Source organism: Mesocricetus auratus, unplaced genomic scaffold (genome assembly GCF_017639785.1).
Source record: "Mesocricetus auratus isolate SY011 unplaced genomic scaffold, BCM_Maur_2.0 Super-Scaffold_15014, whole genome shotgun sequence".
Classification (NCBI taxonomy): Eukaryota; Metazoa; Chordata; class Mammalia; order Rodentia; family Cricetidae; genus Mesocricetus; species Mesocricetus auratus.
Window position 1 is genome coordinate 80479180 of NW_024429186.1, and position 25035 is coordinate 80504214.

At 41.2% G+C, this 25035-nt stretch overlaps 1 protein-coding gene across 22 annotated transcripts in view; it reads left to right on the forward strand.

Annotated features, from left to right (window-relative positions):
* Positions 1 to 25035, forward strand: part of Hdac9 (histone deacetylase 9) — an 888277-nt gene that overhangs the window by 70510 nt on the left and 792732 nt on the right. For all 22 annotated transcript variants that reach the window (XM_040743251.1, XM_040743249.1, XM_040743250.1 and 19 more), the window contains one exon: positions 5178 to 5294. In XM_040743251.1, coding sequence (XP_040599185.1) covers positions 5273 to 5294 — 22 coding nt within the window. In that variant the 5' untranslated portion in view covers positions 5178 to 5272. The remainder of the gene's footprint in view (positions 1 to 5177; positions 5295 to 25035) is intronic.

Genomic DNA, 25035 nt, shown 5'->3' on the forward strand with positions numbered 1-25035 from the left:
TTTAGTTATCTCCTCCTTTGAAGGCTAGTTTTATATTGTTCATAACCCACTCTTACAAGAATGACTAAAAGGCAGGAGAAAAACTTTCCCATTCTAGTCCATTGCTTTGGATCGCATTTGGATAAAGAAGCGTGGGAAGCGTCGAGAGTAAACTTCCAATTCTAATTGTTAGATGGTGACCACTGAACCCTTGTATTACTAAACCAATAAAATATTCTTAATTCTTGTAAAATTCCATTTCAGCTCTATCTCTAAGTGGTGTGTATTGGAAACTGGGCAGATAGCTCAGTTTGTAAAGTGTTTGCTGGGCAAGTATGAGGGGCCTGAATTGGGATTCCCAGCACCCATTTTAAACAAGCAAGCAGGCAGGCAGGCAGGCAGTCAGGCAGGCAGGCAGGCAGGCAAACCACAGGCACAACATCCCTAGGGTTTACTGGCCAGCCAGTCTAGCCAGGCACCAAGTCACAGCTGCATACACATGAATACATACACTTGCACATATTGAATACACAGAAAGCTCTATATTCAGTTGGCAATTTGTTGCTTCTGTGGCCACAAAGAGAAGGAGGCATATGTAGCCTCTGAGGCAGCTACATATCATTGGAGCAACCATGTATCACCACAAACACACACACACACACACACACACACACACACACACACACACACACACACAGAGCAACATTCCCTGAAGCCGTGCAGAACCCTGTAAATGACTATATTCCAGTACGCAGCTCTAATTGTAGTGGTAACTTCAGCTTAATGTGGCTTATTGGAAATGAAAGTGCAGTAAGTGGGAACTAATGCATAGCAACACAGACATGCCTTCTAGTTTTCTGGTAAGATATTCAAATAATAATGCATTTATAATGTTTTGAAAATGTGTTATGATTAGGCAGTTATTTAAAAGGTTGAATGTCAAAAAGGGTTGTTTAAATTTCAAAAACATTGATATTTCAAAGCCAGATTCACTGTATACTCAAGTTATGAATCAAAGCCCAATACTTATATACTTGTATGCTTATATACTTATGTACTTATATAGTTATATGCTTATATACTTATATGCCTATATACAAATATACTAATATACTTATATAGTTATATACTTATGTGCTTATATACTAATATACTTATGTAATTATATACTTCTATGCTTATATACTAATATACTAATATACTTATATAGTACTTATATAGTTATATAGTTATATACTTACTACAGGTCAGCCTGGCACAGATATTTGTGATGCATATTATTTGTGGACATCAGTGACAGATATTACCAAGGTTAAGCTTTTGAAAGTTATCTGGTGAGTTGAGGTATATGAAAAGCGAGTTACAGTTGTACAAAGGAATACCATAGAATAAACACATGAAGGAGGAAGAAGACAGATGTCATGAGAACAGCTTCACTTACAGTCTCTGAAGCCTTCTTGATATTTGTTAGTCCTTTATTTACCTACCTTTGATTTTTCTTCTGAGCTAAAATCTTCCTGTAGCTCAGGTTTGTCTTCAGTTTGTGACACTCTTGATCTCCCTCCCAAGTGCAGGGACTAAAGGCGTGTGCTACATACTCAACTTCTGTTATTTTCTAAAACAATGTTTTCAATAATTAGTTGAGAATTTATGCAATGTATTTTGATCATGTTCACCTCACTTCTCAGCTCCACCCAGACACACCCTCATGTCATCAAACTTCAAACTCTCTCTCTGCCATCTCTCTCCTTCGCTCTCCTTCTCTCTCTCTCCTTCTCTCTCTCCTTCTCTCTCTCTCTCTCTCTCTCTCTCTCTCTCTCTCTCTCTCTCTCTCTCTAGTCTGTCTCTGTCTCTGTCCCTTCTCTTTTAAATAAATAATTGAGCCCAGTCACTATGTGCTGCCCAAACACCCTTGGGTATGAGACCTGCCCTGGAAAGAGGTTGATGTACCATGAGTCACACCCTTGAAGAAAATAGCCTCCTTCTCCCAGGAGCCATGTGTTGTTTCCAGCAGCCCCTCAGCTCTGGGTGGGGCTTCACACCCACCTCTGTGCTCCATGCTTGGGTTTTGTCCGCCCTGAGCTTGTACAATTCTTGTATATGCTGTCACAACTGCTGTGATTCATATTTTCAACGGCCTTGTTGTATCCAGAAAACAGCATTTTGTTGGAGTCATCCACCTCCTCTGGCTCTTAGAGCTTTTCTTCCCTCTCCCATGATGCTCCTTGAGCCTGGCAGGGTGGGCATGATATAGATGTCCCATTTAAGGTTGGCACTCCTTTGCTGTCTTCATGCTGACAGCTGTGGGTCTCTGTGCTGATTGCCTTCTACTGAAAGAAAGCCTTTCATTGACAAGAGTTGAGAGACCCACTAATCTATGGAACCACCCGTATGTTGTTAGGAGTTGGCTTAATATTGCGTTCATTTAGCAGAGTAATGCTAGTGGGTTTTTCTTTAGGGTCTATGGCCTATCTAGCAACAGTCTCTTGGTGCCAATAATGGTGCCAGGTATATGTTCCATCTCTTGGAGCGGGCCTTAAGTCTAGAAGTCGTTACTTCCACATTAATGTCACTATTGCAGCAGTGGACATGTCTTGATAGGCCTATTATTATTGTAGCTCAGAGTGCACAGCTGGCTAAGACTGACAACTATATTTTGTCCTCCAGTAAGTAGCACTCTTAGTACCTTTTAGATCATGAAGACTAACCAGTAGGTGTGAAACTTCTAGGTCAATACCAACTTTATTTCTCAATGTTCTATAACTCAGTTATGTAGTGCTTTCAGCCAACAGGGTTTATTGTCAATTTCTTGGGGGAGAGTTAGAGAAATTATGATAGCTTATAATGTTTGGGGGTCTATGGGACCCCACTGGCCAACTACTCCAAAAGAGGTGTCTTGTATCTGTAGTGGCCTTTTCTTTGCTGGCCTATGCTGTCTAGGAGGGGTAATGCTCTCCTGTTGCAGAGTGACTGCATTTAAACCCATGTATGTGTATATGTATATGTGTATGTGTATGTGTGTGCATGTATATGTGTATGTGTGTGTGTAAGTGTATGTATATATGATCTTTTTAGGAAGCTGCTGTAGTAGGTTTTCATCTTATGTCTTCAGAATGCCTTCAATATTAGTCATCCCTCTCCACCCTCCCTGCTCTATCCTGCACCCCACACCCAGTTTAACCCTTGAAAGCCCTCCCCTCTATGGCTCCCTACTAGTTTCCTGACCTCTGTGGGAACTCCAAACAAAACACACTAATGTGAAGACTCAAGACTAGCATCTACATAAGAGACAAACCATGCAGCACTCGTCCTTCTGGGTCCGGCTTGTTTTACTCAGGATGCTGGTTTACGGCTCCAGCCCACACTCTGTGAATCAGGAATGTATTTACAGCATTTATGAAATGCTTCACGCTACATTCTAAAAATGCAAAAAATGATGGAATTGTAAAGACATATTTGTTCATTTAAAACAGTCTATAAATTTAAATCCTAGTAAAATTTACTCTTCTATTTATTTGCATTGAATTATGAGGCAGAAAACATCATGGTATTTCTTACTTGCAAAATGTAGTGATGGGTGATGAGTAAAGGCTGAGACATAAGCATTGTCTATTGGTTTAGCTCTTGTAACAATAACTCAAATATGATGATACGCTGTGTCTAAATGCAGCTCCTGACTCTGGAGAGCTATGCTGGTGACGGTGTTACAGTAAGTGTGACACTGACATCTTTGTACTAAGATGCCAGCGTCAGAATGGCCATTTCAAACACAGGGTTTGCTCCTGACTCTGGAGAGCTATTCTGGTGACGGTGTTACAGTAAGTGTGACACTGACATCTTTGCATTAAGATGCCAGTGTCAGAATGGCCATTTCAAACACAGGGTTTGCTCTATGCTTTTCATCTTCGGCAAAGATGCTGCTTTCTCACTGATAGACAAATCACAAACCTGTACATAGCGCCAATAAAATGAGCATACAAGTCGCATTTTTTACTTACCAAAATAAAAAATAAATCAAAAGGATTTACTAAAACGCACATTTTTAATGTTATTAAGCCTCAGAAGAGAGTGTGAAGCTGTCTCCATAGACTGCTGTTCTGCTAGGCTGCTTCAGTGACTCAATGCAGATTTCTATTTGGAGATCTTTACAGTATTAGCGGTGTTCTTGGTGCTGTTAAGTATTTCTTCAAAGGAATACATATTTAGATCCAGCTTTATACTTCCTTGTAAAAATAGTAGTAACACTTTCAAAATACTGGTGGGAAAGGAGTCTCAATAAACATGCTGTGTTTTCTGAAAGCAGGGAGACCTGATTCTCAGAGCGCCAGTATCTGCAGGTCAGGGCTGTTTTAGTAAGATGCTTGCTAAGGATAGCTTAAAAGTTTCTTGTTTTGTTTTTTTAAGTTTGACTTTCCAGTAAATGGTTAGGGAAATGTCCTTGAAATGAATAGCTTTTCCTCTAAGTGCCTAGATGTGGGAGTGCATTCAGACACAAAGCAGAAAGCCCCTTAGATTCCGTTCGAGGAGTCAATCCATTCTGTTAGAGGCACTCCTAGAAAGAGTGCCTCTTACTGCTTTTAGCAGGAACAAGATTGCAGACGACTTCGAGAAGTGGAGACTGTGATGTGGATTTTTTTTTTCATTCCAATGGTGTATGACCCATTTGTTGCTTTTTAGGCCATTAATTTTTCGCCTACCAACTGGTTCTATTTCTACCAGTAAATATTTGACGACAATAGCTAAAAATTATGTAGTGAGATATTTATATCCAAACCTCAAAAATTGATTTCCAGTTTCTATTGGAATTGAAGCAGCCATGAAATGGCAAGTTGGAAGCCAACCGTAGCCACGCGAAGTGCCTCTTCACCCTCTGGTTCCCTTTATTCCTACTGCTTCATGGTCTCGGTGTCCCTGTGCTGCAAGCAAGAATAGCAGTGTCCCCCCTGCTCTCCCCCCTCATTGCTCCGGATGCAGCTAGGACCATCCATGTACTGCTGGGCACACACTGCAGCTCTCAACTGCTAACCCCAGATCAAATGTGCTCTACTACTGCTAAAGACTTAAAGAACCCAGGACCTGATGTGACTCTCAAAGACCTGTGTAAGCTGCAGCTGAGCTGGACCTCGAGCTAGCTCTCTGGTTTTCACGTGACTTATATAATCTGTCTATTACACAATGTGATTTTTCTTACACTCTAGGTTCCTCCTCTGCCATCCCCACTTGGACAGCCGTTGTCAGCTGAGAGCCGTCTGTGACTCTGAAACCTCAACCATCAGCCCTTCTGACTCCCACAATGAGCTCTCCCGTGCGGCCAGGTCAGTCCTGGTGCTTTGGGAACTGATACTGCTTTGTGTCACTTGAAATCAGACAACTGAAGCCACCAAGGAACATCTCTCTCTTATTAAGATCAAATAATAGCATAAAACATGTTGAGTTTTACATTCTACAGTTGATTCTCCACTAACCCAGTCTACTTTCTGAATAATTTCATTTGTATTGTTGTCTGAGCACTGGGCGTTGATTCATTTGTTTCTAAAAGAATTCTCAGTTATAAATACTAAATATGATGGAAGAATTTAATGCATACCCGCAGTTTTTCTACTTGGTTCTGAATCATGCGGTGGAACTTGGGAGTCAGTCACGTGCTGACCCCATGTCTTGACAGGCAGGAAGGATAGTCTGCTCCCCACCCTTCTTGGCCGCCCGTCCTGTTTCCTATATACACATTCAATACTAATCTCAGCACCTGCTTCCTATGAGACAGAGTGATAGTGTGGCTCACTACTATGATCAGGGCAGGCAACACCCATTCTGCCAGGAACAGGGAGCTGCTTTTAAAGCAAATATAACCCACGTTTTGAGAGGAAGGAGGAGGGTCAACTACCATATGCTAGTCACAGATAGACTGTAAAAGCATTTTCTGCTTCAGTCATAATAGGAGTGTGTATCTCTGTGGATTCTGTGGCACGGTGATACATCTGAGTTACCCCATTCTTCTCGGTCAAAGCCACTGTAATAGGATATTCAGAGCTCACAAAAGTGAACCTTTTACCAAAGCTTTCAGCCTTGGGAGTGCTGCACCTTGGTTCCTGATTCCCACAGTCTCCTCAGCCATTCTCTACACTCTCAGTAGGCTGTTGACTGCGAATTGCAGGGATATCTAACTTGACTGCAGTGAAGATACTCCAGAGTTTTGGTCACAACTGTGGTTTAGAATAGGGCCTGAGTCATCTAAATGAACACCTAGGCCTAGGTCCTTGGATAGCCGGATGGCTCTCAAACTTCAGCATGCAGTGACAATCTCTTGGAGAGTTTGTTTAAACACACCTTTGTATACAGCACTTTTTACCTAGTCCATTTGAGAGATGGCCTAGGATTGGTGATTTCACAAGTTCCCTTTGGCAAGGTGCTGGGTTCAGACCAAGCTTTGGACCCGTGGGTTTCAGTTTTTGCTTTTTCTTTTCTCCCTTCACCCCCACAGAGCCTGTTAAAGTGTGCTTTGTGAACTGTGTTGCTCACTACAGTTACAGGATAGCATTATTACCATTTCTATAGAGATGAACTTAAAACAATGCCTTTATAATCTATGTAACATTTGAATATATGGGCATTTATTTCCATTTAAACTTAATATTTCAAAATTGCATAGTTTAATATAGGCATTTAAAGGGGCTGGAGAGATGACTCAGCGGTTAAGAGCACTGACTACTCTTCCAGAGGTCCCGAGTTCAGTTCCCAGCAACCACATGGTGACTCACAACCATCTGTAATGAGATCTGGTGCCCTCTTCTGGCCTGCAGGGACATATGCAGGCAAGACACTGTATACATAATAAATAAATAAATCTTTTAAAAACTGGTAGTTAAGTTAGAGCCACCATAGTGAAATATTTTTTTTCTCAAGGTAATATTTGGCAAGTAGAACAAACATACCCTGTTCCACAGAATATTGACCTTATGATAATGATTTCGGTTAGGCTGTCATTTTAACGCAAAAGTTCTTGCCAGTTGTGGTAAGTTTTCAATTGGGAGAAGTGAAAAAATAGTTGATAAACAAGAAGCCACGAAGGGAGCTCCTTTTATCTTTAGGGCCACTAATATTTTTTAAACATACATGTGGTTCTGCCTGACATTATGCAATGGTCCCATTTAACTGAGAAGTATTGATGAATGAAATTTGAAAATACCATAGGAATGACTCCCGTAGGTGGGTGGGGGTCACTTTGACTCATTGCAAATAGGGTACTCTAACTAGAGACCTGGAATACACTTGCGTATAAATGAAAATATCTTGGCACAGTTGTCAAAATGCTCTTATATTGTTCTTGCAAGTGTCCTGTAGAGCCATATATCACTGGTGAGATAAAAATCAGATGATTTCACTCAGAAGTGTTTTTCTTACATTTTTCCTTTTAAAAACTCTAAACAGAGAATTGAATTGGACTTACGCAATCATCATCCATTTATTTTGTTTTCTTCCATAAACAGTTTCCAGGGCTGTGCAAAGACAGAAAAACAGACTTACCCCAGTGCTTCCAAAAATTCTCTAATAGGCTGGCGGATTATTTATGTTTGTCTTGAAAACTGGTCCTATGGTAGCAAGAATTCTTATTTTCCCCATGCACAGACACTAGTCTCAGAAACATTTTTTAATCCATGCTCAAATACAGTTGACATCAAGGGAAATGATTACTGTCTTGATCATGTATTCACTCAAACAATAAGTACTGATTTTGTATATAGCATTTGTTGGCTTTTATTTTAATTTTGCTACCCCAATAATGTTCCAAGTTAGAATTTTGGGGATTCTTTTGGGTGCTCAGGAGCATGGAGGGAAGACTGTCTCTGCACAGTTCAGCTGAGTGCTGCAGCTGAAGTATTTATTCATCCACTCAAGACTTACTGTGTCTACTGTTTCCAGGTAGTATGTTACACAGCTGGGCTACCGTTCACTAAAGCATGTGTTCTATCTATGGATAAAGTCCTTTGAGGGAGACACTGAGACAGTAAAAGTCTTGGCCCACTAAATGTCATAAGCGTTTTCATGTAGGACTAGAAACCCATTTCTTCTGGACAGGGGTCTAGATTCTGTGTCTTTTATAAGGATGGCCAGATTTCAAAGGGAAGAACTTCAAGGCTCAACTAACTTTATATTCCCTAAACAAGCAGCTAAAAGAGATCATGTAGGTCTGTGTTCAAAATGCAGATTCCCAGACTCCTCTCCTCCAAAGAGCTTTACAGTATAACCCTAGAGAGCTAGGCGATAGATGCAGAATATTGCCAAGTGGAAAACACTCTTCAGTTTTCTAAAAACTCTAGTGTTTCTCATCAGGCAGCATTGCTAAAAAAAAAAAAAAAAAGAGGACATCTTTAACTTTTTCCTTGTGTAAGTCTCTTTTATTAGCTAACATTACAATTCAGGAGTTTTGCTCTCTGATGGTAATGATATGAAATGGCTAGTGCATCAAGACTAGAAGAGATATGTTCTGCGAGGAAAATTCCAGGGTTACAGCTCTTCTCTGCTCTCTAGGCCACCCCAGTCTTATGAGGTGAGAGACAGGACAAAAAGAGGCTTACAGAGTCCATTTGCTTTTTCTTCAAGAGATGTTTAAACCTGTTTTAACACAGAACAGGTTTCTAGTACATCCCCAAGAATTTAGAAAACACATTTGAGCTAGAATTGCTTTAAGAATAAACTTACTGGGCACATCTACCTTAAAATGATATTGGCATGATCTTTAATTTTGAGAAATAAAAATTTTGATGTTGTAATTTTCTATAAAATGCATCTGTGGCACAGGGCCAATGTATAATGACACCTCTAGACCTGTGAAAACCTGTGGCCTTTGGTGCTTCCCAATAGCTATTTAAAGTACTGTGTCCGTATCTCCATCATCGAGTTTGTTGTATGACAGTATCTCATCCCCCTGACTCATTATTATGGAAATACAACAACAATTCTACCTGCAGCAAGTAAGAGAACAAGCTTATTTACTCAAACAAAAGCTTTACAAGAGTCTATCTTCTGTTCATCTTCTCATATTCTATTCATTTATTCATTGGCAAATCTTGGGCAAAAATGAGTTCAGGAATTTCCCTTCGTGTCTCTATTTTTCTAAACAGCTGTATTCCCTTATAGAAATGTAGAATAGATTTAACTAATGATCAAACAGTTCTTTGAAATATAAATTGTTATGGAAATGCTAAGTAGTATAAACAATTTGAGGGCAAGCATTAATAAAAGGGTTGCTGCAAGCATTTTTAAAGGGAACTAATAAAGGCTTCACGGTTCAATTAATACAGCACAACAGTGAGTTTTCTAGAAGCATATGGGACCCAGAAGGCCTGCCCCTGTTTTTAAAATTTACGAACTCTTTAATGATTCACCACTTCCACTCCAGTGCATCACCCACCGTGGGGCCGTTTAGTCATTAAGTAGGAAGCCAAAACCAGGACGAAGCTGCAAACAAATATCATAATGTCCAAGTGAGTGTGTTTCTCCAGTTTTTCCCCAATATGTTACCATAAAAATGAAAGCTAATGAAACAGAGTCATACACGCATCAAGTAGGTTATGCATCCCTAGATGCACATAAAACTTGGCTTTGTAGTGAGATGCAGGTCAGATCCCATTCCACGAAGCACCAAGTACCTAAAACATCTTCAGGCTCTTAGCCAAACAGTATTACAAATATTCCAAGACAGTAAAATACATTAGTTGCTTGAAGTGTGCTGTGACAAGAATTCATCCCATTCATGGGAAGCACTGCTATAAATTTATTAAATATTTTAACTATTGTCCTTCAACTTAATGGATAAGTGATTAGCTATTAAGTCAAAATTCCTTAAACTGAAATTTAAATTTGAAGCATACATTTTATTTATTTCCCAATTCCCAGGGAATGGTCCCTCAGTAGTGAGACACTTGCCTTTCTGTAGAATGTCCAGTGAGACACATGCCACTCTCCAGACTGTACAAGGAGACACGGCTTTCTCTGTACTGTGCAGTGTGAATGTAATTGGGCATTTATTTGTTTTGCATGTCACAGTTCACATGCGTGGATAGCTCACAGTTCAGACATTGCTCACTGTCTTCATTGTTGTGACGTTACAAACAAGCATTACAGCGTGTCTGAAGCAGAGGCCAAGATCATTTCTTTGTCATGTGAGGTCTAGAAACACTTTACTGAGTGGTGGTTGTTCTTCTGGCTGTTGTCCAAGGCCTGTGCAGCTCTTGTCCCCTGTGCTTCTTTACGTACATCTCAAGATACTGTGCACTTTCCTGTGTAGATGACGGGAGGGAAGTGTCATAACAGGCTCTGTTCATATACCACTGGGTATAATTTATCCCTGTGGAATATCTAACTGCAAAGGAGGCCGAGAAATGAGTAGTCTACCTGCAGGCTTCTAAGACGAGAATGGGTGTGGTAATGGGTGTGGTAAAGAGCCACCTCATCTCTCCTAGACTTGTCTTGAACATGTAGGATGCTTATGAGTGGGAATACGGTATCACGAATATGTACCATGGTGTGATGTTATGTTCTTGATTAAACCAGAAATTGAAGAGTTTAAGTAAGATCCTTTTGAAGGGGCACAGACATGTTAAAATCAGGATAAATATTTTATTACACCTTTAAATGGATGCCCAAATAAGACTTTCTAAGTATCATGTTAACTAGATGATGCCTAATGTAGCCAAGAGAAAATTAAGTTGTTATTAGTGGGAACTCTTCAGTAAGTAGACACTGGGTATCTGATGTGCATTTCACATGTCCTTAATTCATATATGAATAGCTCAGCAGCCTACTTGAAATTGTTATTGCACATGCGATGAGGAAAAACTTTGAACTTAGTATGCATGATTTTTTTGTCTCTTCTTTATTGCGTATTGGAGTCATGTTTTTATATACTTTAATAGCCTAGAATGTTAGGGTCAAAACAGGCCAAATATACAGTGGTCAATGTTTTACATTGACCTTTCATTAACACAATTATAAAGCAGTGCTTAAATAGGTATTCTCTAGAGTTATGATTCATGAGTTAAGCTTCAGTACTGATGCAAAATATGCATGAACATCCTTTTATTAGCAGCATCATATGGGCACTTATACAATGTTCCCCCATATTGCCTAGTGATTGCCTTCAAGCAATCTAAAACATACCTCCTGTCTTCTTCCTTTCCATTCCCTTACTCTTAAAAATGTGTAGTAATTTCAAGGGAATACAGAGGGGATATAAGGTAGCCCACATTTTTATTAATAACCCCCAAGTGCTATCCTTTCTATGGATTCCTGTGTAAACTCAATTTTTATACATTTCTGGTTCGTGCATATGAATCAGTGCTTAGCAGTCTTTTCCTTTCATGATTTATTGTGTCTTCATTTGCTATTGGGAAGCTAAGATCTCTACTTATGAATTGTTTGTAAGCTAGTAAACTCTGAGGAATCACAATGTTTTCTATTAGGAACAAAATACATGAGCGTGTTTAATCCTCCATTTGCTTTGTCTTGATTTCTGGGAGTTGGGGAGTAGCCTCAGCTTTCCTGGACCTTGTACTGTAGACCAGAATGGCCTTGAATCTGCAATAGACAACTTGCCTCTGTCTCCTGAGTGCAGGGTTTGCAGGCACACACCACTGTGCCTGGCCCCAGCCTTCATTTGCAATTAAACTTTATGCCCCCTTTTCCTCATTCCCTTGGATCATTCTGGGTTATCTGTGTATACTGACTATATTTTGAGTTCCCACTTGGTGAGGAAATGCTATGGATTTGATTGTTGTCATGCTGCCAATGAAAGTTGTAATCATTAAATGTAATAATGTATACTTATACTTAAGCATTGATTCATGTTGTTTTGTAGTTACTTTAATATTCAGAAGAGAGAGTCATGAATGAAAGCTTGTTGTATTCTCTTTAAAGGCTTACATCAAATTCCAGGAAATGGAGAAATTTTTTTTCTTTTTTAATGAAATTTTTTTATTATTATTTTTTTTAATTTAGATAAGAAACAAGGTTGCTTCACAAGTCAGTTCCAGGTCCCTCTCCCTTTCCCTCCCCTCCTCCCGTGCCCTCCCCCCATTTCCCCCCCCCCGTTATCCCCTCATTCCCCCAGGGAGGGTGAAGCCCTCCATGGGGGTGTCCATAGTCTGTCATTTCATATAGGGCAGGGCCTAGACCCTTCCCCAAGAGTTCAGGGTGAGAGTGCACCTCACATTGTTCTATGGGAGTCCAAAGTCCGTGTGTATACTTGGGATGGATACTGATCTGCTGTCCAAGGCTCAATAGATTACCTAGGCCTCCTCACTGACACCCAGATTGAGGGGGTCTTGATCAGTCCCATGCTGGATTCCCAGGCTGATGCCTGGGATTCAAGAGTTAACCTTTGTCTGGTCAGCTGTTTCTGGGGGTTAAACCAGCCCAGTCTTAATCCCTTGGATCATCAGTCCTCCCTCTCTGATACTGGCTTTCTTGAGTTCAGCTCAGTACTTAACCAGCCACTAAATGTAGTTTCTGTTTCCCAGACTGTCTGGCCATAGGATTGTAGGCTGGCACTCCCCAGATCTATGTCTAAAATCCATATATGAGAGAGTACATGCCATGTTTCTCTTTTTGTGACTGGGTTACCTCACTCAGGATGGTTTCTTCTAGTGTCATCCATTTGCCTGCGAATCTCATGATTCCATTATTTTTTTCTGCTGAATAGTACTCCATTGTGTAGATGTACCACATTTTCTCTATCCACTCTTCGGGTGAGGGACATCTAGGTTGCTTCCAAGTTCTGGCTATTACAAATAAAGCTGCTATGAACATAGTGGAACAGACATCTTTGTTATATGAATGGGCATCTTTTGGGTATATGCCTAAGAGTGGAGTTGCTGGGTCTTGTGGTAGGTTTATTCCCATTTTTCTGAGGAATCTCCATACTGCTTTCCAAAGTGGCTGAACCAGTTGGCACTCCCACCAGCAATGGAGGAGTGTCCCCCTTTCACCACATCCTCTCCAGCATAAATTGTCATTGGTGTTTTTGATTTTAGCCATTCTGACAGGAGTGAGATGGTATCTCAGAGTTGTTTTGATTTGCATTTCCCGGATGGCTAAGGATGTTGAGCACTTTCTCAAGTGCCTCTCAGCCATTTTAGACTCCTCTATTGAAAACTCTCTATTTAGTTCTGCAGCCCACTTTTTAATTGGGTCCTTTGCTGTTTTGGAGACTTGCTTCTTGAGTTCTTTGTAAATTTTGGAGATCAACCCTCTGTCAGATGTGGGATTAGTGAATATTTTTTCCCATTCTGTGGGCTGCCTTTTTGTCTTGCTGACTGTGTCCTTTGCCTTACAGAAGTTTCTCAGTTTCAGTAGGTCCCATTTATTAATTGTTGATCTCACTGTCTGTGCTACTGGTGTTATGTTCAGGAAGCTGTCTCCTGTACCAATTCGTTCAAGGGTACCACCCACTTTCTCTTCTATGAGGTTCAGTGTGGCTGGAGTTATGTTGAGGTCTTTGATCCATTTGGACTTAAGTTTTGTGCATGGCGATAAACATGGATCGATCCGCATTCTTCTACATGCCAGTCTCCAATTATGCCAGCACCATTTGTTGAAGATGCTTTCTTTATTCCATTGTATATTTTTAGCTTCTTTGTCAAAGATCAGATGTTCGTACGTGTGTGGGTTAATACCCGGGTTTTCAATTCGATTCCATTGGTCTACCTGTCTATTTTTGTGCCAATACCAAGCTGTTTTCAGGACTATAGCTCTATAATAGAGCTTGAGGTCAGGGATGGTGATGCCTCCGGACGTTGCCTTGTTGAACAGGGTTGTTTTGGATATCCTGGGTCTTTTGCTTTTCCATACAAAATTGATTATTGTTCTTTCAAGGTCTGTGAAGAATTGTGCTGGGATTTTAATGGGGATAGCATTGAATCTGTAGATTGCTTTTGGCAGGATTGCCATTTTTACTACATTGATCCTACCTATCCAAGAGCATGGGAGATCTTTCCATTTTCTGAGGGCTTCTTTAATTTCTTTCTTTAGAGATTCAAAGTTCTTATGATACAGGTCTTTCACTTGTTTGGTTAGCGTTACCCCAAGGTATTTGATGTTGTTTGTGGCAATTGTAAAGGGTGATGTTTCTCTGATTTCTCTTTCAGCCCTTTTATCATCTGTATATAATAGGGCTACTGACTTTCTTGAGTTGATCTTGTAGCCTGCCACTTTGCTGAAGGTGTTAATCAGCTGTAAGCGTTCCCTGGTAGAGTTCTTTGGGTCATTGATGTAAACTATCATATCGTCTTCAAACAGTGAAAGTTTGACCTCTTCCTTCCCAATTTGTATCCCCTTGATCCCCCTTTGTTGTCGTATGGCAATAGCTAGAACTTCAAGTACCATGTTGAAAAGGTATGGAGAGAGTGGACAGCCTTGTTTTGTTCCTGATTTTAGAGGAATTGCGTTGAGTTTCTGTCCATTTAGTTTGATGTTGGCTGTTGGTTTACTGTATATGGCTTTTATTATGTTTAAGTATGTCCCTGTTATCCCAGATCTCTCCAAGACCTTTATCATGAAGGGGTGTTGGATTTTGTCAAAGGCTTTTTCAGCATCTAGTGAGATGATCATGTGATTTTTGTTTTTCAGCTTGTTTATATGGTGGATTACGTTGATGGATTTTCGTATGTTGAACCATCCCTGCATCCCTGGGATGAAACCTACTTGATCGTGGTGAATGATTGTTTTGATGTGTTCTTGGATCCGATTTGCCAGTATTTTATTGAGTATTTTTGCATCAATGTTCATGAGGGATATTGGTCTGAAGTTCTCTTTCTTGGTTGTATCTTTGTGTGGCTTGGGGATCAAGGTTATTGAAGCCTCATAGAAAGAGTTTGGCAAAGACCCTTCTGCTTCTATTGTGTGGAACACTTTGAGAAGAATTGGTATAAGCTGTTCTTTGAATTTCTGGTAGAATTCTGCAGTGAGGCCATCTGGACCTTGACTTTTTTGGTTGGGAGACTTTTGATGACAGCTTCTATTTCCATAGGGGTTATAGGTCTATTTAAATTGCTTATCTGTTCTTGATTTAGTTTTGGCAAATGATAGCTGTCCAGGAAGTCATCCATTTCCTTTAAATTTTCGAATTTTGTGGAGTACAGGTTTTCAAAGTATGACCTAATGATTCTCTGGATTTCCTCAGAGTCTGTTGTTATGTCCCCCTTTTCATTTCTGATTTTGTTAATTTGCATGTTCACTCTCTGCTGTTTGGTAAGTTTGGACAAAGGTTTGTCTATCTTGTTGATTTTCTCAAAGAACCAACTCTTCGTTGCATTGATTCTTTGTATTGTTTTCCTGGTTTCTACTTTGTTGATTTCAGCCCTCAATTTGATTATTTCCTGGCGTCTACTCCTCCTGGGGGAGTTTGCTTCTTTGTGTTCTAGAGCTTTTAGCTGTGATGTTAATTCTCTGGTATAACTGTTTTCCTGTTGCTTCATGTGAGCACTTAGTGCTATGAACTTCCCCCGTAGCACTGCTTTCAAAGTGTCCCATAGGTTTGGGTATGTTGTGTCTTCATTCTCATTGAATTCGAGGAAGTCTTTAATTTCTTTTTTTATTTCCTCTTTGACCCAGGGATGGTGCAGTTGAGCATTATTCAATTTCCATGAGTTTGTAGGTTTTCTGCAGTTTGTGTTGTTGTTGAATTCTTATTTTAAGGCATGGTGGTCTGATAAGATGCATGGAGTTATTCCAATTTTTTTGTAGCTGCTGAGGTTTGATATGTTGCCAAGTATGTGGTCGATTTTTGAGAAGGTTCCATGTGGTGGTGAGAAGAAGGTATATTCTTTTTTATGTGGATGAAATGTTCTATAGATATCTGTTAATCCCAGTTGGGTCATTACTTCTATTAGACCCTTTGCTTCTTTGTTGAGTTTCTGTCTGGTATTCTTGTCTAGTGGTTAGAGTGGTGTGTTGAAATCTCCCACTATAACTGTGTGGGGCTTTAGATGAGATTTAAGTTCTAATAATGTTTCTTTAACGAATGTGGATGCCTTTGTATTGGGGGCATAGATGTTCAGGATAGACACTTCATCTTGGTGGGTTTCACCTGTGATGAGTATGTAATGACCTCCTTTATCTCTTTTGATTGATTTTATTTTAAAGTCTAGTTTGTTAGATATTAGGATTGCTACCCCTGCTTGTTTCTTGGGTCCATTTGATTGAAAAATTTTTCCCAACCTTTAACTCTCAGGTAATGTCTGTCTTTGAGGGTGAGGTGTGTTTCTTGTATGCAGCAGAAGGAAGGGTTCTGTCTTCGAATCCATTCTGCTATTCTGTGTCTTTTTATGGGTGAGTTAAGGCCGTTAATATTGAGGGATATTAATGACCATTGATTGCTCATCCTTCTTCGATTTGCGATGGTTGTTGGTGGTGGAATTATGGGTGGAATTTCACCCCTTTGTTCTTTTGGCTGTTGGTAGAGAGGGATTCTCTAATGCTTATGTTTTTCTGATTGTAGTTAGCTTCCTTGGGTTGGAGTTTTCCTTCCAAAATTTTCTGTAGGGCTGGGTTAGTGGACACATATTGCTTGAATCTAGTTTTGTCATGGAATATCTTGTTTTCTCCGTCTATAGTGATTGAGAGCTTTGCCGGGTATAGTAGTCTGGGCTGGCACCCATGGTCTCTTAGTGTAGGTAGAATATCTATCCAGGACCTTCTGGCTTTCAGCGTTTCCATGGAGAAATCAGGTGTAATTCTGATAGGTCTGCCTTTATATGTTACTTGACCTTTTTCCTTAGCTGCTCTTAATATTCTTTCTTTATTCTGTATGTTTGGGGTCTTGATTATTATGTGGCGAGGGATTTTTTTGTGGTCCACTCTATTTGGTGTTCTGTAGGCTTCTTGTACCTTCATTGGCATGTCTTTCTTAAGGTTGGGAAAGTTTTCTTCTATGATTTTGTTGAATATGCCTTCTGCCCCTTTGAGGTGGATTTCTTCTCCTTCTTCTATACCTATTATTCTTAGGTTTGGTCTTTTCATGGTGTCCCATAATTCCTGGATGTTTTGTGTTAAGGATTTGTTGGATTTAAGGTTTTCTTTGGTTGATAAATCCATTTCTCCTAGTGTATCTTCAACACTTGAGATTCTCTCTTTTATCTCTTCTATTCTGTTGGTAATGCTTGTATTGGTAGTGCCTGACTGTTTGTCCAGCTTTTCTATTTTCTGCCTTTCTTCAGATTGTGTTTTTTTTAATGTCTCTATTTCAGTTTTCAACCCTTGCAGCGTTTGCATTGCTTCTTGCAATTTTCTGTTTATCTGTTCGTGTGTTTGTTGCCTTTTATGAACTTTTTGGTTTGTTCTTTCTTCCAGGAAATGGAGAAATTATGAAACTGTTTCAAGTTGTTTTCAGGATCACTTTGTGGTTTTTTTTCCTCTTGAGATAGATGGCTGCCTTTTAGCTATCCTGTTAACAGTGCCAGATCAACTTCGCAGAGCGCTTCCTCTTCATATTAGAGTTGGAATTTCATTGGAAACTGCTCTGAATTTCCTTTTGAAATCTGTATCTGATAAGAATATTCAAAGTCACTGTAGTTACTTCTTTGATTTGTCGTTGAGATTCCAGACATTTGTTCTATATGTTTATGGGCATGGCTGTTCTGGGGTGTGTTATTTTCATTCTGGGTGTATGAATGATAGAAAGGAGCTAACCAGTTAATTGTTCTTCCACAAGATCTACCTCTTCTCACTATATATCTAATCTGTAAATATTGTTATTCAAAATATTTTAAAACTTTTCAGAAAGTTTATATAACTATGATTATTTTTTGAGTTATTTTTGTGAGTTTTTGATTCTGTTTATACCTGTGCTAAATGCTTAAATTATCATGATGATTATTTTTTAGTAAAGAAAGATTGCACATATTACATTTTGGTTTTATGTTTAAAATGAAAAATAAATTGAAAAAGTACTTTAAGAGGGTTACACATTGTATATCAACAACAGGACCTACTAGAAAATTGAGAGAGCCACCATCAATGGGGGAACAGTGATGATACCATGGCTTGTGTTGAGTGACATACGCTTTTAAACCCACAAATTTCAAAAGTATGTAAGCGTGGGGCATGTTTTCCTTTCTGTTAGGGAAGCCAGTAACTGCCTTCTTACCTTCCTTTAATTTTCTGATATTCTGCCTTACTCTAAATTAGACTAGAGGAATATCATAAATTTAAAAAAATGAAGTGCACAAGGAGGAAAGAAAGTTGAGGACATGGCATTGTAGGAAGGCTTTTGGGGCACACACTACAGTGCCCTGAAGTTTTCTGAAGGGGAGACCTTCGTCTGAGCTCCATGGTAGCAAGACTCTGTTATGAGATGAACCTTCAACTCCTTCAGCCTCTGCCCTGCTAAAGGAATGTCAGCTGTAGTATGAACAATAAAATCCCAGAGACAGATACTGGGGTTCAAGCTGAAGATCAGAAAAGCAAAGCAGCCAGCCACTAACTCCTACCTCTACCCCAGGCTGAAATGGTGAGCCTGTTTCCACAAATCCTCAAACTGCAATCTAAGGCTGGCGTGATCCTGTCCTCAGAGTGGCTGGAGACTGAATGTTGCATGAGACCCTGAGCTCCTGTCTTATATTCCTCTGCCCTGCTGGGATTAAAGGTGTGCACCGCCACTACCCAGCTTCTGTGGCTGCAGCTAGCTTTGCATTCTGGTCTTCAGGCAAGCTTTATTAGATCATAAACAATACATCACCACAGTCAGAAAGTGTGTCACTTCTGCCTGAGGTGTATAGGGACCTTGTACCCTTTAAACGCCTGTCATCCTTTTCTCCTCAGTGAACCTGCTCTGGTTGACACTGGATCTCCGTGCCCTCCCCTTGTCTGGCTTTTGTGACAGAACCTGCACACGTGTGTTTCTCACTGATGGAGCCCCCTGTTCATTTAGCCTTCCAGACCCAGCTCTGACTCCTGCGAAGCCTGTAGTGATCTGAAATTATTACCTGTCATTTCTGTAATTCATTCTCTGGTGCTGTATATTGGCTTACCAACCAGACTGAGTTTTCTGAGGGCAAGGGCCTTTCTCTTAAGGCCTTTTTTTTTTGTCTGGATGAGTGCTCTGAAGTGACTCGATTCATTGTTTTTCATGGTTTGCCTTTAGTTGAGTAATAAGCTGCCAGGCTTACAGGAGTGAATAACTGAAGGGTTTTTCAAGGAGGCTTCTGACGGATGGTGGTGCTGGTGCCTGGAGAGGATGACAGCTGAGGAAAAACCATCTGCTTCATGTCCATTGGCAACCATGCCCCTTACATCTTATTTACTCCTTGTTCACTCTATAAGACATATATTCTGAATGTCAACTCACAGCATACTTCTTGCCTGAAGTTACTACTACCCATTGACGTCTTGTCTGTCTCCTAAGGTGGCTTGTCTATGTCTTTAACAATAAGACTGCCAGCAGGGTGGCCATTATTTGTAAAACTTGAGTCCTCATACTGAGTGCCTTCAATGTGGAGAGGTCTTTAGATCTGGGCCTGTTTGTCCAGCACAGTGATAAAAAGCAGAGCCCACCCTTTTAGTAATGTAGGCTTTTGCTTGACTCAGGTCTATCCCCAGATACACACCTGAGGGGAAAGAGTAGTAGAATGTTGAACTCATTCCTTCTCTTTCCTTCTAACATAATTTCTTGCTGGGCGGTGGTGGCACACACCTTTAATCCCACCATTCAGGAGGCATGTGGTTCTCTGTGAGTTCCAGGTCAGCCTTGTCTACAAGGCTGTTACAGGACAGCCAGGGCTGTTGTACAGAGAAACCCATCTAGAAAAACAAAACAAACAAACAAACAAAAACACAAGCAAAACACAAACATAATTTCTTCATTGATTCTTTGGGAATTTCACACCACACACCCCAATTCTGCTCACTTCCCAGTCCTTCTGTAGTCTCCCTTCACCCCTGCAGCACTCACCAAAAGAAAATTTAAAAAAAGATCAAACCAAAATAAAAACAAGCAAGCAAACAAACAAAAACACGAACAGAACTAAACAAAAATCTCTCTATGGTCCCGCCTCTCCAGCACGTCTTCACTTGTCCTGGTGGCACGGGGAGGCTCAGTGTGTCACACGGTGTATCCTTTTGTCCAGTCGGCTTTTCCTGCAAATGCTCATTGCAGTGAGCCGTTGGTCTGGTTCAGGTCCTCTGGTGTCCTCACAGGAACTCCTCTGGGCTCTCCCTCAGCCGCTCTGAGTCACGGAGATCCTTCAGGCATCCTTCCGCAGGAACAACCCCTTCCACAGAAGCCCAGAGTAGCGGCCACAATGTGTGGCCTTGTTGGTGTCGGGAGGCCGTGCTGCCGCCACACCCATCCTGATCTCAGTGGCCAGTGCTTTCACCACGAGCCAGGATGCTGTCTGGGTCCGCGCCAAGGACCATGTCTGAGCCCAAGGTCCAGCTGCAGCTGGGGTCTGTGCTTATGTCTGCCTGTGTTCTATGTCGCCTCCGTGGGCCATAGGAACCAAACATGAAGAAATCAGACAGCCATGTTTAGCAGGCCCTGTCTCTTTCTGGCCCTGGGAAAGCTGGCTGAGGTTTGCTAGCCACTGAAGCAAGGGGACTGGCCCCAAGACTCACAGGAGAGATGACCCCACCCTTCACTGCAGGCAGGGGGAGAACTGGCCCTGATGGTGTGGGTTTAGGGGAGCTGACTCTGCCTCCCTTGCCTGAGGCAGCGGGGGGCCCCAGTGGCCTTGACTGACCAGTTCAGTACCCAAGCCTACAGCTGGGACTCGGGTTGGCTCACCCTAACATCTATCCCATGCCAGGGCATGCTGGAAATGCTTCCTTTTTAATTTAATTTATATATGAATTGCATAACTGCAGTGTGCAGCCTAAGTGCCTTTTAATGGGGTCGGGATTCTGTACTGAACAAGAAGTTACAGGAAATTTGAAGTCACAGAACACAGCCAAGATACACTCCACACACCCCGCTTCTCCCTCTCTGACTTGGCAGGGTCCACATTCCTGATTGGGCTATCTAAGTGAAAGCAGGAACCTGATTGGATGTGGTAGGGGCAGGAAGTTTAAAATTGCCACTTGGAAAAGCCCACATGTGGGACAAAAGTCCAGCCAAAGGCCGGGTTTGAGCAAGAACTTGAACTTTTTGTATGGAAGTGTAAGTAGTTAGAACTCAGCTGATTTTGGTTGAGGGCCTCCTACTCTGGGCTGTGCGACCCAATTTAGATCTCCTGGTCAACATTGCTCCTGCCCCTCCGAGTTCCTCCCTTGTCCCCTCCCACCCAGATTCACCACCTTTTCTTAATTATTATTGTTCGTGTGTTTAGATACATGCATACACACGTTATAAATCCATTTAGCTTTGCTCCTGTGTACATATGGCCATGGCTGGCCACTTGAGATTGGAAAACTTATGTGAGAGCTCATCTTAGGAGGAAGCTGATTCTGTCTGTCTCTCAGCACCCACTGGCCACCTGTCACTCTTCATTTATGGGTAGGAGCTCGTGGATTTTTCCTCGTCTATGGGGTACTATTTTATGTTAGTTTTGAATTTGGTCTAATAATTCACACTATGAAAATGAATACAATTTTGCTTATTAGTAACAATGCTTGTGGTGTGCCTGTGGTGTGTGTGTGTGAACATGTATGTTTATGGATGTCTGTGGTGTGTGTGTGTGAACATGTATGTTCATGGATACCTGTGGTGTGTGCGTGTGAATATGTATGTTTATGGATGCCTGTGGTGTGTGTGTGTGAACATGTGTGTTTATGGATGCCTGTGTGTGTGTGTGAACATGTATGTTTATGGATGCCTGTGGTGTGTGTGTGTGAACATGTGTGTTTATGGATGCCTGTGGTATGTGTATGTGAACATGTATGTTTATGGATGCCTGTGGTATGTGTGTGTGAACATGTATGTTTATGGATGCCTGTGGTATGTGCATGTGAATATGTGTGTTTATGGATGCCTGTGGTATGTTTGTGTATGTGTGAACATGTATGTTTGTGTGTGAACATGTGTGTTTATGGATGTCTGTGGTGTGTGCATGTGAACATGTGTGTTTATGGATGCCTGTGGTGTGTGTGTGTGTGTGAACATGTATGTTTATGGATACCTGTGGTGTGTGTGTGTGTGAACATGTGTGTTTATGGATGCCTGTGGTGTGTGTGAACATGCATGTTTATGGATGCCTGTGGTATGTGTGTGTGTGAACATGTATGTTTATGGATGTCTGTGGTGTGTGTGTGTGTGAACATGTATGTTTATGGATACCTGTGGTGTGTGTGTGTGTGAACATGTGTGTTTATGGATGCCTGTGGTATGTGTATGTGAACATGTATGTTTATGGATGCCTGTGGTATGTGTGTGTGAACATGTATGTTTATGGATGCCTGTGGTATGTGTGTGTGAACATGTGTGTTTATGGATGCCTGTGGTGTGTGTGTGTGAACATGTATGTTTATGGATGCCTGTGGTGTGTGCATGTGAATATGTGTGTTTATGGATGCCTGTGGTATGTGTATGTGAACATGTATGTTTATGGATGCCTGTGGTGTGTGTGTGTGTGAACATGTATGTTTATGGATACCTGTGGTGTGTGTGTGTGTGAACATGCGTGTTGATGGATGTCTGTGGTATGTGCATGTGAACATGTGTGTTTATGGATGTCTGTGGTGTGTGTGTGTGTGAACATGTATGTTTATGGATACCTGTGGTGTGTGTGTGTGAACATGTGTGTTTATGGATGTCTGTGGTGTGTGCATGTGAACATGTGGTTTTATGGATGCCTGTGGTGTGTGTGTGTGTGAACATGTATGTTTATGGATACCTGTGGTGTGTGTGTGTGTGAACATGTGTGTTTATGGATGCCTGTGGTATGTGTATGTGAACATGTATGTTTATGGATGCCTGTGGTATGTGTGTGTGTGAACATGTATGTTTATGGATGCCTGTGGTGTGTGTGTGTGAACATGTATATTTATGGATGCCTGTGGTGTGTGTGTGTGAACATGTATGTTTATGGATGCCTGTGGTGTGTGTGTGTGAACATGCATGTTTATGGATGCCTGTGTGTGTGTGTGTGAACATGTATGTTTATGGATGCCTGTGGTGTGTGTGTGTGAACATGTGTGTTTATGGATGCCTGTGGTATGTGTATGTGAACATGTATGTTTATGGATGCCTGTGGTATGTGTGTGTGAACATGTATGTTTATGGATGCCTGTGGTATGTGCATGTGAATATGTGTGTTTATGGATGCCTGTGGTATGTTTGTGTATGTGTGAACATGTATGTTTGTGTGTGAACATGTGTGTTTATGGATGTCTGTGGTGTGTGCATGTGAACATGTGTGTTTATGGATGCCTGTGGTGTGTGTGTGTGTGAACATGTATGTTTATGGATACCTGTGGTGTGTGTGTGTGTGAACATGTGTGTTTATGGATGCCTGTGGTGTGTGTGAACATGCATGTTTATGGATGCCTGTGGTATGTGTGTGTGTGAACATGTATGTTTATGGATGTCTGTGGTGTGTGTGTGTGTGAACATGTATGTTTATGGATACCTGTGGTGTGTGTGTGTGTGAACATGTGTGTTTATGGATGCCTGTGGTATGTGTATGTGAACATGTATGTTTATGGATGCCTGTGGTATGTGTGTGTGAACATGTATGTTTATGGATGCCTGTGGTATGTGTGTGTGAACATGTGTGTTTATGGATGCCTGTGGTGTGTGTGTGTGAACATGTATGTTTATGGATGCCTGTGGTGTGTGCATGTGAATATGTGTGTTTATGGATGCCTGTGGTATGTGTATGTGAACATGTATGTTTATGGATGCCTGTGGTGTGTGTGTGTGTGAACATGTATGTTTATGGATACCTGTGGTGTGTGTGTGTGTGAACATGCGTGTTGATGGATGTCTGTGGTATGTGCATGTGAACATGTGTGTTTATGGATGTCTGTGGTGTGTGTGTGTGTGAACATGTATGTTTATGGATACCTGTGGTGTGTGTGTGTGAACATGTGTGTTTATGGATGCCTGTGGTGTGTGCATGTGAACATGTGGTTTTATGGATGCCTGTGGTGTGTGTGTGTGTGAACATGTATGTTTATGGATACCTGTGGTGTGTGTGTGTGTGAACATGTGTGTTTATGGATGCCTGTGGTATGTGTATGTGAACATGTATGTTTATGGATGCCTGTGGTATGTGTGTGTGTGAACATGTATGTTTATGGATGCCTGTGGTGTGTGTGTGTGAACATGTATATTTATGGATGCCTGTGGTGTGTGTGTGTGAACATGTATGTTTATGGATGCCTGTGGTGTGTGTGTGTGAACATGCATGTTTATGGATGCCTGTGGTATGTGTGTGTGAACATGCATGTTTATGGATGCCTGTGGTGTGTGTGTGTGTGAACATGTATGTTCATGGATACCTGTGGTGTGTGCGTGTGAACATGTATGTTTATGGATGCCTGTGGTGTGTGTGTGTGAACATGTATGTTTATGGATGCCTGTGGTGTGTGTGTGTGTGAACATGCATGTTTATGGATGCCTGTGGTATGTGTGTGTGAACATGTATGTTTATGGATGCCTGTGGTATGTGTGTGTGAACATGTGTGTTTATGGATGCCTGTGGTGTGTGTGTGTGAACATGTATGTTTATGAATACCTGTGGTGTGTGTGTGTGAACATGTATGTTTATGGATGCCTGTGGTATGTGTGTGTGAATATGTATGTTTATGGATGCCTGTGGTGTGTGTGTGTGAACATGTGTGTTTATGGACACTCAAGTCTCTGATTGATCAGGAGTTAGACTTTGAGCGGAGGCTGGCTGTGTGGTCAGTGAGCACACGGGATCTCTTTGCTTCTGCAACCCCGGCACTGAGATTACAAGCACACTTTGTGCCTGGCTTTTTACTTTTCCCAGTGTTCTGGGATCAAACGCAGGTCCTGATGTTGGCGAGACATCTATTGACTAACTGAGCTCTCCTTTGAGGACAAGTAGTAAATAGCAAAAAGTTTAAAACTGACAAATTTTCAACTTATATGAACTTTTAGAT